Below are 14770 nucleotides of genomic sequence, written 5' to 3' on the forward strand. Positions count from 1 at the left end.
AAACACACGAGGTAGACTCTGACCGCCCTCCGGACAGTTCCTGTAGTGCACGCACGATGGCGACACTTGGCTAATCAGAGCCATGTGGCTTCTGTGGGCACAACTTCTCCCGATGAAGTTTGCTGGAAGGATTGCGCTCAGTCGGAGAGGGAGAGAGAGACAGACTGAGAGGAGGCAAAGCGGAGCTGGGCTCGAGCGAAGAGGAAAGGCACAGAAGCCAGGACAGACGGAGACAGCTTTCTTCAAGAAGCACCAATTTGTTTTCATCCTAGGGAGAGTTTTGGTGGGCTTTGAAAAAACTGCTGAAACGACCTAGAACTGATCAAAACGCCGAGCTTAGAGTGGTTATTATTATTATTGTTGGGGTTATATTACTTTTTTTGTAGGGGGACGGACTCGAAATTGATTATTGTGTGTGGTGGATGTGAAAAGCGTGGAAAGGTTTAACACACAACCGAAGGAATGTATCTAAACCGGGCAGCGGCGAACCAGCGACTCTGGAGATGTCCACCATGCGCGCTCTGGATCGCCCTGCTCCTCCAAAGTGTCCTGGACCTGAGCGCGTCTGGTGAGTCTCCCAAAACTTTTTTTCCTTAGCCTTCACTTCTAAAATCATCCATTGTCCTACTCTCCTCTCCTGACATTCAACTTTCTAATCTGTCAGCCTTGACGAAAAACTCCTGCAAGGGCTTCCAACATGTTCCCAACGCGCTCCGCTGCGGCGTTGCGCTTCTTTTATTTTAACGTGCTGTAAAGACGGTTCAAGCCATCCATCCCCATGTTTACATTTTGCTCGTATATTTTAGGCCGACTTTTTGTCTGTGGCTCCTGAAATCATCTGTTAAGTGACCCCATACTGCCGGCCATCGTTCAGCCTCTCTTCTCATGCAAATGATCTTTGGTTTTTTAGATTATCGTCCCATTGTCATTCTGAAGGCTCGGCACGGGGAAATACTCCACTCCAGTGGCGGACAATAGGGGGGCTCTTAACGAGTCAGCTGGATGCCCATTGTGCCCACTCTAACCACGCCCCTCAAAAATCTGAGCGTTAAAGATAAGGAATGTGTGAAGGCTTATTTAAAAGGCAAACAACCACTGCATGTAGTGTTAGGTTTGGTTGATGGTGGGAGGGGTTATCGCTGATGAAGGCAGTAAGATGCATGGGCTCCAGAAGCCTGTGGCCTCTTGGAAACAGGATTCGGTTTACGTATACGTGTATCCTGCAACACAGACATTTAAATAACTCTTTATTATAGTTTATTTGTGTGTCCGGACTCTCTCACTGCAGTTTGCACTGCACAGAGCCATCTGTGCCTTAAAGTTAAAGATGACCTGATAGCAAATGCGAGTGGCCTGTGGCTGATTCCCATAAGTGTGATTGAACTGAGTTTGAATTGAGTTTGAATTGTTTACGAAGCTGCTCCTGGAAGGCATTTTCCTCCTTTGTCCTGGCTTTAAAGTGTTTATATTGTATGAAACAATCCTCCCCATCCAGACCAGTGGTGATGAATTGTCTCCGGAAAGTTTTTCGGGGTTTGCTTGGATTATCCCCGTCCTCCATAAATGCCTTTTCAACTGTTATTTACAGTGAAGGTGTGCAGCATTTCCTGTATTGGGCGTCAAGCATTTCACCAAGGCCTGTCTTTTTTCTCTCTTTCTCTTTCCTCTCTGTATCCTCAGTCCTCTCTTTTTTTTGCTCTGAGGCAGAGAGGAATGTTAATTCACATTACTTAAGTGGATGAGTTAGCTATAACTTATTCCTCAAATGGAGTTTAATGGTTGAATATGAAGTGGAGAGGAGCCAAACCCCCTGATCCTTTAGGTACTTCATATCTGGAAAGAGACAAGTGGAAATGACTGTGTTTCCCACCCACCCACATACGATCCAGAGGGAAAATACTCTGAAAATTAAGTTTCAAATACTAATACTGTTTTCCATGAAGAAAACTCCCATGGCACCCTCTTCAACTAATATCATCTATAAACAAAAAAAGCTTCAGAATCCTTTTCTCCCAGAGATAATCGGCAGCTGCTGCTTCCAGTGACTTTCATTCTGATTTTCTCTCTCCATTTAAATGAATGTCACTTTATGATGAAACTTACTGGTGTGCTGCACATTAATGACTCTCATTTACAAGCTTTTTTTTAATCCCTTAATCACAGCAGCTCCAGGATATGTTTGTGGACAATGCTGTCTTTTTCGGCAGAGTCAGAGAGGAACAACAGTGCGGTTTCACTGTAATCAAATGTTAAGACAATAATTCCGGACAAAGTGATCAGGGGCTGTACTGTGGTTGCAACTGAGCAAACGGGACAAAGAGGAATCTTTAAAGTGTGGTCGTTGTTGTCTTTATTTGCCGCCGTCTGGTGCGCTGGGCAGGCTGTGTGCTTCCATTGAAGAGGTCGGAGGTCACAAGTCTGTCACTGTAGTTTAAATGCGAGCATTTCCAGGAAAGGTCAGGCGTTTCCCCGGCCGCAGGGAAGGATTTTGTTTTATATGGTGGACATGCAAAAGGGTGTGCAAATTAGCAGTTAAAAATCTGTGCACCCTTTCAGAAAACATTTGAAACCTAAGGAAATACTTTCTTCATTTGCAGGATTAGAAAATGTCAGTTAATGTACACCATTGGCTGATTGTAGGAAATTTGATGATTTTCCCCGTGCATTCCCTCTACTTGCCAAAAGCAGTTTAGGCATCACTATCAGCCCTCAGGGTGCTAAAACCAACAGATCGTGAGATTTTATTCTTATAGGCACTGCTTCACTTGTAAATCACAAATGTTACTGCCATGCATTTGTGCAGAGTGGGGGACAAAAAAAAAGCCCACCTAAAGTTTAACAGGGCTTTTTATTTTTTGTCCAAACATGATTTTATTTTATTTTTTTATTTATTTTTGCTGTGCCAGCAGGGCTTTTTTTTGTTTGAATCACCTGAGTGTGAACCCGGGTGGAACCGCGTGGAAATCAGATTTCAGCTAAAAGCAGCCATGCTAAAAAGTCCCACCTTTTTATTTAAACATCGAGATAAGCACTGCATGTTCATCTGTCAGCTCAGTGATAATCTTATGACAAATTCCTAAAACCAAATGGACAAAAAATGTTTTAAATCCATGTAAACTGTGTAAATGTTCCTGAATGTGGGACATTCACCTCTGGGCATGAAAAGGTCCAGTGCAGGGCAGGGACTATGGGAAATGTGTTTAGAATTGCATTTAGCCGTTTAATAACACTTGGGAAGGCTATAAATCATGCCGGGTGGAACTGACGCGGTACAGTTTTCAGCGGGACACACTGTTGACAATAAAGGCACTTCACCCCTGGAAAATCCAATTGGTCTTACAGGCTGAGTGTATAGGAGCTTGTCCTGGTGCGTCTGCCTCTGACATGCCTATCTGGACTGTTTTATGTCTCCTGGGGTTTTCTTAGACTCTTATTTGGGGGAACAGACCACATGAAGTGAAAAAGAAAGCTCAGAATTTGTGGTTTTGTTTCTTTTATGAGGACTTGTTAAAAATTTTACATATCAGCCACTCCTTCTGCTGATTTTTATTTTGTATTTTTTAAGCTGCGCAGTGCATGTGATGGCACGTTTCTCACTTTGAGAGTGCCTATTTCAAATTATTCAGCGTTTTATCCAGATGCTCTGGCAAATGTTTGGCTCGGTCTCGAGTGGTACATCTCTTTAAGATCGATGACCCGGCTGCGTCTAAAACTCCACTCCTCCGCTCTTGACATTGCACATTACACTAAGTCAGGCATCAACTGCCGAGCATCTCTAAAAGCTTTTGGCAGACGCAAAAGAATGTGGCAGGAAGCGTGTGTGTGAAAGAGATGTATGTCTTTTTTTTTTTAAAACACACACACACACACACATCTACATATTTTGAGACAGCTTGACTCAGTTCTGAGTGTGCGAAACTGGGAGAAAAAGCATAGACTTTAATTTAATCAGCACACGCCTGTAAATCATAAGCTCAAACTCTGTTTTATGTCACTGATTTAAAGCGCCGGTGTGTAAACTATGTCGTGCACTGGCAATTACCTACTTCCCACTCATTATTAGGCACATGTGTTTGCTGAGGCTCGGCGTGCCTCAGTGCTGCCACGGAGCAAACTGTTTTGGAGAATATTGTGTGATAATTGTTTAAATGATGTAGAGCCAGCAGGTAATTTGCTTCCAAATGATAATAAAAAGGTTCAAGATATCAAATGACTCTTTGAGTGCAACTTTTTTGGTTGTTTTTTTTTCCCTAATAAGACCCACAATTGCAGTATTCACATAATAGGAGATTCAGAAGAACTTTCCTTATGTTGCTTGGCTGGAATGTCCTGATAATATGCCGTCAGTAGTTGGGTTGTCAAAGGAATTTAAAAAAAAAAGGAGAGCTAGATTTGAGTTTCCTTTCTTTTGTATACCTGCTCTGCCAAGTGAGGCAAAAGCCTTTTTTTGGGAACCAACGAAAAGGGAAAATTCCCGCAATTGCCCAAAAACGGCAAAAAACAAAAAAAAAGAGAGAAAGAAAAATGCTCCCATTTCCACAAATCGGACTCAGTGGAGCGGGGTGGTGTTTTAGTGGCAAGGTTTTCCTTGGAGAGGCAGCGTTTAATCAGAGGCTAAAAGCGCTGCACTCAGATCCTCTTTGGAGACGTTTGATAAAGTTTCTGCCACTACAAACTGTAGCCAAGCGTGAAAACCTTTTTCCTGCAATTTACTGTCTGCACAGGAGGTCAGCCTGTTAGAAAGGAAAAAACCTCTACAGGGTTCAGGGAACTGCGGTCTGGATTAAGAAAAAAGGAGAAACAACATCGGTTCAGGCTTTGGTGCTGCAGTTGAGGAGCCAGTGTGTAGATGGCACTTGAATGATTTTAGCAGAGTGAGAGTCTAGACTGAGCGGGGAAATAAGCTGCATTAGGGTGGCGTTCTCCAGAGCAGAGCATTAATTGGCCATATTTTCCCGCTCCCGCCGACTGACCTGTACCGTATACGTCCAACCGCAAATGAACGTGCTTTCTATACCTTCCATTTGATACTTTCTGTGTTGATGTCTTTTGGCTGCTGCCTGGAAGACAAATTACTCCTGCCACATTAAAAAAAGAAAAGAAAAAAAAGCTCTGTGCTGTATTTTATACACACAACACAATGAGTCCTTTGCTGCAGTTGTAAGGTAGGCTTTAAGAGAGAGACCGTGCTGATGACAAAGTGACACTTTAATGAGTCTAATGGAATAAGCCACACATACTGCATATCAATTTTCCATACGGACTTGGCACGGTTTCGCGTTGTGGACCGTGGGGAAAGGGCGCTGCTTTAAAGAGCTCTAAATGTCACTGAAGCCCCACTCCTTGTTCGAGTTTTATCAAATTACTGCTTTGCAAGTGTCCTTCACAGCTCGTGCTTAATATGTGGAGATCATGCTACATTTCATTTAATAAGGGGTTCGGATGAAACATGGCTTTTTAAACTCTCCTGTATGTGCCAGAGTAAATCTTTTTAAGCCCTGTTTGCCTAGCATTAAGGACTTCAGAAACTCCTACTGGAAGCAGACGGGCAGATCTCAGTTCAGCCACAATTAAATCTTTGTACAACACCAGGCTCCCACCAAGGGGATGAAATACCCCCAATTTAATGGGCGTCACTGCCAAAAAAAAAATCAATATTTGTTTTCCATGAAAGATATGTTCACTTTATGGATTATTAAGAGAGATGGCACTGTCATATTTGTGTGCAAAACTAGAAATATGCGTGTCCTTTCTTCACAGCTGTTTAAGTATAGGGTTTGGCATTCTCTTTTAATCTGCTATTTTGTTTCTGCATTCAATTAGTAATATGTTAGTCCATAACACTTAAGTCTGAGATAACCTTTCTATGGCTAAAGCTTCAAAATCCAAAGAACACAAAGATCTAAAAGAGAGAAATGCAGAAAGTCATCAGAGTTGTGATGCTTTAACCACACAATGTGCAGCATTTTGCACTAAATCAACTCATCATCTGGTCACAGCAGCTGGACCGAAGGCCTCAGACCCACATCTGTGGTAGCTGCATACTTCCACTTGGGGGCAGTGTCAAAAATATGTGGAACAACTGATTATGGGTGACACAGTTGTTCATATTTGTGTCGATGTGGGTCCTTTAACATTTAACTTGTGTCTCAGAGAAGACAGATGCCACATACGCAGACTTTTTCACTGATTTCTTCTCGGTGGTTCTACGACCTTTATTTGTTGTTGTTTTTTTCATCCTTCCTCTCCGTGGTGGACACAACTTGGATAATTCCCTTCCCTGTTTAGGCCTACTTGTTGAGCGCTTGACTTACGCACAGCATAATGTCTGTTTAGCTGCTTGGAGGACTGCACACAAGCCTCTGTGTAGGTTGATTGCCGTGATCTTTTTCTCTCTGTGTGTTAGGGTTAACCAGCCTGAGGAGGAGTGTTCACTTTGATAGGTGACACTGGAGGAATGGTCAAAAGCATTAAACAAGTACACAGTGTTCGTGGTCGCAGATGATCTGCATTCTTTAGAAAAGCCTTGCCTATCATTGCATGTTTTCATGGGGACACACAGACGTTTTTTCCCCGCATGATGAGAATCAGAAAATAGCCAACCCCTCTGCTACCTTTCAAAACCATCAGCATGACATCAAAACTCATTGGCACTGTTCCTATCTGGCTGGCAATCACATGCTAATGCTGGCATTCTTTCCCTTTTAATTTTCTTTTCTGTACTTTCTCACTTTCCTGGCTGTGTCCTCTCTCTCTCTCTCAAACACACACTGTCTCTTTTGCCCCCTCTCCTTCTCTTCAGTTTCTGAGTGGCTCCTCAACTTTTTCTCCTTTCTTTGCCTGGCTGACTGACATGCTGCTCTTGGCTGAGCTGCTTGTGTTTACTCAACAATAACTGAGAGCAGGGTGGCTCCACAGCAGTTCCTACGCTCTTCAGGGAAACAAAGATAACGACTCGTGCAGGCTTTCTGGCAGGATTGTTTGCCAGTACGCGGCTTCTCATACTAGAGCTGAGATGGAGCGGCATCTTGTGCTGTCAGCTGACGCAAAAACACTTCATTCTTTCAAATGATTCATTGCAGCCATGGCGAGATCATGAGAGGGATCTTTAGCCAGATTTTTCCGTAGTCAACGCAACTCTTGATGCGTCTTTGAGGCTCTGTGGGTAATCTTTTCAGAACGCAGTGGTTACGCGGCAAAAAAAGCACTGGACCATCAGCTCCACAGTGGCATTTGTATAAACTTATCACTCCGCAGTTATTAATAGAACCGTATCACATGCGTTTTTCTCACAATTTCCAAAATCATTCCCAGCAGATCCTTCGCTCAAATCTTTATTTTTCTTACTTTTTCTCTCTCTCTCATTTTTTTTCATGCCTCTGGAGCGAAGCCGTAGCGCACGCCGAAAGTGCTCGGCATATAGACTTCAGCCTGCTTGCAAAATACTTAAACCAGACACATTTGGGCTTCAGGAAATTTGATTTTACGGGGCATCGTATGATTTGTGTTCGGCTTGAATAAACTGTGTACTTCCTTGTTGAATGTGTCTGTTTAGGCTCTCGTGCAGCCACTCAGGAGGTTTTTATGTTTGTATAAGATGCAGAGAGAAGTGTTTTCCTGTGTCTTTGGCCTGTCATTGCTTTGTGATTACATTTAGTGGCCACAGAAACTGTAATCCCGTCGTTGCCAGAAGCTGAAGCATTTTTCCCTTTTGGGGATTAAACAGGTTTTTAGTGTAAAGCTGCCAGTTTAACAAGTCGATTTGGCCACTAAACAGGTTTAGGGATCTGCTAAAACAACACTAAGCTCCTTTCGCTTTATTTATGCGTTTTGTTTGTTATTGGGGAATAAAAATGCTCCAATCAGCAGGCTTTGAGCTCTCAAACCGACTGAAAGAGAAACACATTTCTGCCATACTGGCTTCTCTTTATTGGCTCCCTGTTAATTGCAGAATTTAATTCAAAAGCCTTCTCCTTACAAACAAGGTCTTGAATCAAGCCCCATCATATCTTAAAGACCTCTCGCATATCACCTCCCTGAGCCTTTTTCTGTTTGAGGTTTATTCCTGTTAAAAGGGAGTTTTCCTTCCCACCGTCGCCAAATGCTTGCTCATAGGTTTCATTCTAGTATTGCAGGATCTTAACCATACAATGTCAAGTTCCTTGAAGCAATTATTGTTGAGATTTGGAACTATACAAATAAAACTAAATTGAATTGAACTTACTTTGCCACTATTTCCATCTTATTCCACATCTATATTCTATGGATATATTGGTATTGCAATGTAACTCAATTAATGCAATATATATAAAAACAATAAAGTACAGAAGGAAAGGAAAGTCAGTCATTTAGAAACATTGTCAGCACCTGGTTGGTTCAGCAGAGGATCGACTCTGAGCGCTGTCGGCAGCACATCTGGCAGACTGTGAAACACATTGGCGGAAAGTGCCAAAATATCAGCATTTGAATTTTTTACACCCAAAACATCCATCTGGCTCTAGTGTGAAGACTTTTGTTCCATACATATATTAAAGAAATACAATCCAACTTAACTAAACAAGTAGGGGGTAATATTACTAAATCCAGCGTGTTTTCAGTGCAGCGTAGTCACCTTCAGCAAATGTCTTTGTATTAGCATTAGTGGAGACATGGCCTTAGTGTGTTTGTTTAACCAAAGCCTCGTCACCTTGTTCTCTGTGCAGGCGCCCTGTTTAACCAGCAGCCAGTGTTTACCCAGCCACTTGATTCACACAAAAAGACTCGAGAGAGGCTGCGCCTTGAAGTGGCAGCACAGTCCCGTTGTCCGACTGATCTCGCACATTTTTTTCCATTAGGCTGACAAACGGCGCCAAGTCAGCATTTTGTGGTAAAAACAGGTCTGTTTGCATGTGCGGCCTGTGAATTGTGACAACAGATTTCAGGGGCAAAATTTAGATGCAAGCACGCAACTATAAATCTAACAGTGACTTAGCATGAATAGAGGGGAAAAAGGCACAAATGACCATAAGAAATTTGACTTAAATGGAAATCCCCTCTCTATCCATTCTAATCCTGTGTCGACCGCATTCACCGAGGAATCTGGAGTTAAAGGTCTCATTTGGATGTGAGTCTGAAATGCAGTCACTGCAGTTAAATGCCCATCTACCAAACCACTGCTGCCCAGGCATCTGGCTGATTTAGCACCACCAGGAAACTGCTGTCCCTGTGCGGTCAAGTCTTCTGTCATCGATCAGATTTGGTGAAAGAGGAAAAATGTTCAACGATGCAGATTTAAAAAAAAATTCTCACTTTAAGATTCTAATTTTCCACTTTGTCTTTTACTCAAGAAACATGGTGGTATCATGATTTTAGCAGATTATGGCATGCTTAACTCTTAAGCGTTTGGGCAAGCCTTCAAAGATCCCTTTATTGTGGTGAGGAATAGCTGTTACCATACTCATATCCCTTTTGGCTTGATGGCCTCACTATAAGGCAACTTTTTTTCCCTCCAAGGTGAAAAGTTATTGATTCCTTTGTTGCCTAACTATCCAGAGTGTGTCTCTGTTTTGTAGCAAATGAGTGAAAATAACAGCAGGACCGAAGGTTATGTGCTTCTGACTGTCCGGATGCATTAACCAGAGCTTAGAATGATGGAGGCAGTCCTGTGTTTGAAGTCTGAGCGGCCCGTGGGTTTCGTGGTCAGATCTGCAGGAATGCTTATGAAAGAAAATCCGGTACAGTCATGGAGCAGGAATCTCTTTGTTTTAAAAGTGACAAAATGTATGTTATCTCCTCCACTTCTCTTCCTTTTGTGTTCGCTCAACTCGTGTTTGTATCGAACCTGGCATAAGCTGGAGAGGGATCTCGTCAGCTGGCTCGCTCCTGACCAGGAATTCATACATTTATCCTGTGGGACGCCGAATGCTTTTCTTTTTTTCCCCCATCCGTCTTTGAGGCGAATAAAAAATGATGGGGAGTGTTGAGGGGAAAATTCAATTTACCCATTAAAGCTGCCCTCCTGTTTTTCATATTTCTGCTTTGAACGGTTGTTTTACTTCCCGGTAGATGTTTATCAAAGCTGACGCCAACTTGGAAGCAACCCCACTTTAAGGTTATGTGCTGGTACGGCTGTGTCCCGCATGCCAGCAGTCTTCTCACACCTAGCTCTGCTCTCTTTTCCTGTCTCTCTATACATCTGTCTCCGTCTTCCCTCTAAGTCTCTAACCCCTGCTTGTCTTCAGAGAGCATTGATTTCAGCAGGGCAGGAAATGAAACTACATTGCCCTGTGACTCCCAGCAGGAGAGAAGGGACCTGGGGAGGGAAAGAGGAAGAGGTTCATGAAGCAAAAGGAGTCCAAAACTAGTGGAGGTTTCTTTTCTCTCTGCAGAAAGGGATTAAAAGATTTAAAGCACGAGGAGGTGAGTGAGGATCGGGATGGAACTGTCTCGGCACGGAGAAATCTGAGCAGGCTACGAATGTTATTGAGACGGGAAAATATTTTCCTAGAGGTGTTTGACTGACAGCAGGCTTAAATTTACTCCCAGCTAAGTCCTATCAGTCAAGAATCTGAATGATCCGACCCGTTAAACTGAAACAAACAGCCTCCGAGCAGCAATGTCGGAAGGGGTAGGGGCCTTCGTAGAAAGAGGAGCAGAGGCCTTCACGATCTTTGAAAACTCCTGACCTTCATCCCTCCACCAGAAGTCAGTGATCTTCTCCACAAGAGGGGCCTATATAAGAGGCTTAGGCCCTTGTGATCCCACTGCCTGTTTGTCTAACCTCTGCGTGGCTGCCTCAGCAGCACTAAGCTTTACCCGCAAAGAGCTCATTACCTCTCAGCCCTCTATCTCAACTTCATTGAGCCATTGTAGCAGTTGGAACACAGGTTTAAGTGCTCCTGATTATGAACGTCGTTAAACCCTTTACACTAAAATATGATGTGATCTCATGCCATGTCAGCACTTGTGTCTTAAAAAAAAACAAAAAACAAAAAGCCAACCAAGGATTAAATTTGGAATTGTTGAGCAATGCATGGAGGCGGCATTATTTCCTACCAGAGCAAAAAACAGATTCCCAGCATTTCACCGTCCCGCAGCAAGCTCTAATGGCACATAAAACCTGTCATGTTGTTGCAACCATAATTGGAGCAAAGAAGAGATGGCACAGCGTCAGCATCTTTCCAGACGTTTACCCACGGCCCCCGGTGCGCTTAAATAGAATATTTATTGGCCTTTTCATTGAAATGTACAGCTGTTTATACCGTGCATGCATTGTGTAATGATGTTTTGCAACGAGGCTCTCGGCCCGTCGCTGTAGATGTATGCAGACCTCTATAGTTAAACAGGGGAAAGATATATTGAGACATCTCTGCTGTGGACATTGGAGCTTATTATTTCTGACGTGCCCGGCTGGCGTGCTGATCTTAAACGGGCCGGCGCTGATAATTTGGATCGAGACAGATCGCCGCAGTGGTGATTCACGACTGTTTGAGTGGGAGTTTTAAACAGTAATGGATTCGGTTTAGAAGTTTCCCCTCCTGGTACCGTTCAACAGTTTGGACAACTCATGGCAGGGACTTGCGATGGAGTTTGGCAGACCAACGTCTTGTCTAAACCCTCCTTCTCCTCCTTCAGTTTTCTCCTACTCTTTGTCAGCATCTTAATGCCCCCAGCCCCCCCCCGATACTTATTAAGATTTCCAAAGCAGACAGTTTGCTGTGAAAACTGTCTAAGATCTAGTTATTTCAGATCTGGAATGTGTTCTGCTCTCCTCACTTTTTCTTTTCATTTCTTTTCAATCCTCTGTGTCCTCAGTCAGACGGCGGTGACCCACTGCCCCCCACCCTCCTCCTCACTGCCCTTGCTTTGCACTCCCTGGGATTTGTTAGTCCATTTACCCTTTAATTCAAACCTGATTTAACTCCAGCCAGCTGGCTAGCTTAACCCCCCCCCCCCCCCCTCCCCCCACCAACACTCATGACGGCCCTGAGCAGGAGTGGACATTGTGTTTTTGTCTCGATATGTGTTCTTGCGTGCATGGAGAGCACACGGCCCCTCCAAACATTGAATTTCCAGACAACTGAGCGCCCCTTTATGATTGCTGCAAACAGCCGACACTCTTCCACTCATTTTGGTCATAAAAAACAGCGTTCCACTGATGGCCAAATGACGTCTGTGTGATTGCGCTTCCCCGAGTCGTGACAAACAGAAGATTTAGTGCATCAGAGTCCTTACTGTTGCACACAAGTGCAAAAAGCCGATGTCTCTGCACTTGATAAATGGGCTCTTTGATTTCTGTTAGATCTGTTTGATACTTTTGCTGAACTGCATTAGGCTGAAACATGTTAGGCACATCAAAACGAGATAACCAGAGTGCACTTGGACCGAATTGAAGGGTAGGACTATGGCGAGGTGATATATTTAGAAATGGCCTCTGTGCTTGCTGTAGACCTGCGAGTTTATTTAAGGAAGCTGTAATTTTCCTGCCAGCTGCCCTTCCATGTTTAATTGGGACAAATAGCTCATTGCTAATGAATTTATTGTAAGCTTGTAAACGTGTTTCGGAAGTCCTAGGACTCTGGTTGATTGTCAAATACCATCACTCAGTGTGCAAAAAAATGTCTCCAGAAATTTGCAAAGACTCCTCCCTTTAAATGCGACAGTTAGTCATTCAGATTTTTTTAAAAGGCTTTCCTGGCTCAAGTCTTATAAAACTAGAAGAAAAACAGTAGTTAAAGAGTTTCCAAGACAATAGACGAAAGGTGTTTTACTGCCGGCAGATAGCAGCCCGCGTGTTTTTTAACCCCGTGCTTGCACAGTAATGCAGCCTTTGCGTGATTGGTGGTATGCCTTTGCAAATGTGCACACCCCCTGTCCCAGTGTTGGTGGTCTTGGAAAGCCACCAAGATCACCCGGCTGCTCTGTAATGTGAAAGCAATTAGCAGCCAGCGGTTTTACACAGTGCCGATATGCGTGGAATAACAAAAGGGGAATGTAGGTCACCACTGAGCCACAGGTACTCAGTGTGGACCCATGAGTATGCACGTCAAACTACAGTGGCCTGTTGGTCAGTAACAATTAGGAACTGCTTGGTAAGTTAAGAGGTCACGTATGTAAATAAATCGATAGGTGTTATACTTCAGTGCACGTGCATGAGGATGCATGACGACGGATTCTCGCAGGAATTCATAGTGAGAATTCCTGCCGTCAGTGGGTTTATAACGAGTTAAAAGCCAGATTTCTTCAGCTCCCTGCAGACCCCTTTGATGTCTTCACCCTCGGTTTCCTTCATCTGACATTTCTTTTAATGAGACGAAGATTCTCGCGATAGAGATCTGCCGCTAACTTTAGTTAGAAATACAGTAAATCTGTGCCACACACATTTACTTTGGGTTAGACTGAGGCCTGTTTCTCTGTCAGATTTTCCCTTTTTTTGGTGTGTGTGTGTAACTGCATGTCTCTATGGTGTGTGCGAGCAGGGTGCATGCCCTCTGTCACATCTGGAAGCTTGTGGTTTTTTTCATGAACTGCTAAATGAGGAGAAAAATACTCCCAGCTGCCCTCAGGAAAGCTCACCTGGTGTTGGTGTCCTTGTTTACTCTCTCACACTTTGTTTTTCCCATCGCTCCATGCAAAACATGCACGTAGATATGGATACATTATTAAAAGCGCTTTGAGTAGTTTGCCTTCTTTTCCTCTCTGTCTTTTACAGAAACTATCTGAATATGCCTTCTCTTTTTGTGTGTGTTTGTGTGTATGTGGGGGGGGTTCTAGCCCACTTCAAGGGGGTTGGAGATTGGGTTGGGGTACAAGCATGAAATCTTGTGCACAATTTGGCCAGAAACATGAATATGCTTTTTACATAAGATATTCTGTACATGGCGTCCCAGCATAACCCGAGTAATCAGATTAAGACGGGAACAGTTTGACTGGGTTACATGCGTAGTGGGAGCGACCACAGCACATCGCATGGTAAAGTCATTTTCACTGCAGCCTCCGCAGGGAGAGGAGGCCAGGAGAAGCATCCACCCCTCCCGCCCTTTACCTCAAACACCACCACTCCACCACCCCCACACCCCAGCCAGCATACTTCGGCTATCAGAAGGGAGCGGAGCTGGGAGATATCAGCCTCGAGAGCTAAAAAGCAGCTTTTGTCTCAAGCGACCCACCGAAGACCTCTGCCTGCCCGCTCTATCAGCAAATCATAAACTATACCTCGCGACTAGAAACACAGGCGAGCACGTGAAGGGAGGGGAAAAAAATCGGCAAGATCAAAGACCTGAAATGAAAAGTAGAAATACTTACTCTAGCTTTAGCTGTCATATAAATCTGCACACATTTTACATTGTGGATTAATGGTGCATTGACTGACGAGACGAGTGATTACAGTAACGGATGTAGCAGCTATGCACATGTGTGGTACACGCTGGGAAAGAAAGTTGTTAGCACCGCTCACATTAGCCACACAGTTAGTTGCTCTAAATATCCATTTCCTTTTAACTGAATGATAATAAGTAGCACCCAGACATGCTTAGACTTCACTTCCTCCATAGATCTTTTTGGACACTACTTGTAGCCACAAAAACATCAGTCTTCAGAGCTTCTTCCTCAGCGGCCAAGCCTTTCTTGCTAGCTACGTTATTTGTACCTAGCTTAGCTGTCTCTTTGACCACTAGAGAAGTGCCATCACCTCAGTGGAGCATCTTGGTATAAGTTTAATTGAAAGTGGAACTTCTTAAATTCACAGTGCGTACTCTTCCTGACTGTCATACTCATTCTTTGTTCTTTTTCT

The 14770-nt window shown here is 43.7% G+C and overlaps 1 protein-coding gene across 1 annotated transcript in view; it reads left to right on the forward strand.

Moving 5' to 3' along the window:
* Positions 1–156: 156 nt before the first annotated feature.
* The window catches only part of ror1 (receptor tyrosine kinase-like orphan receptor 1), a gene marked incomplete at its 3' end in the record, with an annotated part of 117188 nt that continues 102574 nt past the window's right edge, over positions 157–14770 (forward strand). The window contains exon 1 of the mRNA XM_005737027.1: positions 157–568. Within this exon, the coding sequence (XP_005737084.1) occupies positions 463–568 (106 nt within the window). The remainder of the gene's footprint in view (positions 569–14770) is intronic.

The sequence above is a fragment of the Pundamilia nyererei genome, unplaced genomic scaffold (genome assembly GCF_000239375.1).
Source record: "Pundamilia nyererei isolate P.nyererei 1_Seehausen unplaced genomic scaffold, PunNye1.0 scaffold00072, whole genome shotgun sequence".
Taxonomy (NCBI): Eukaryota; Metazoa; Chordata; class Actinopteri; order Cichliformes; family Cichlidae; genus Pundamilia; species Pundamilia nyererei.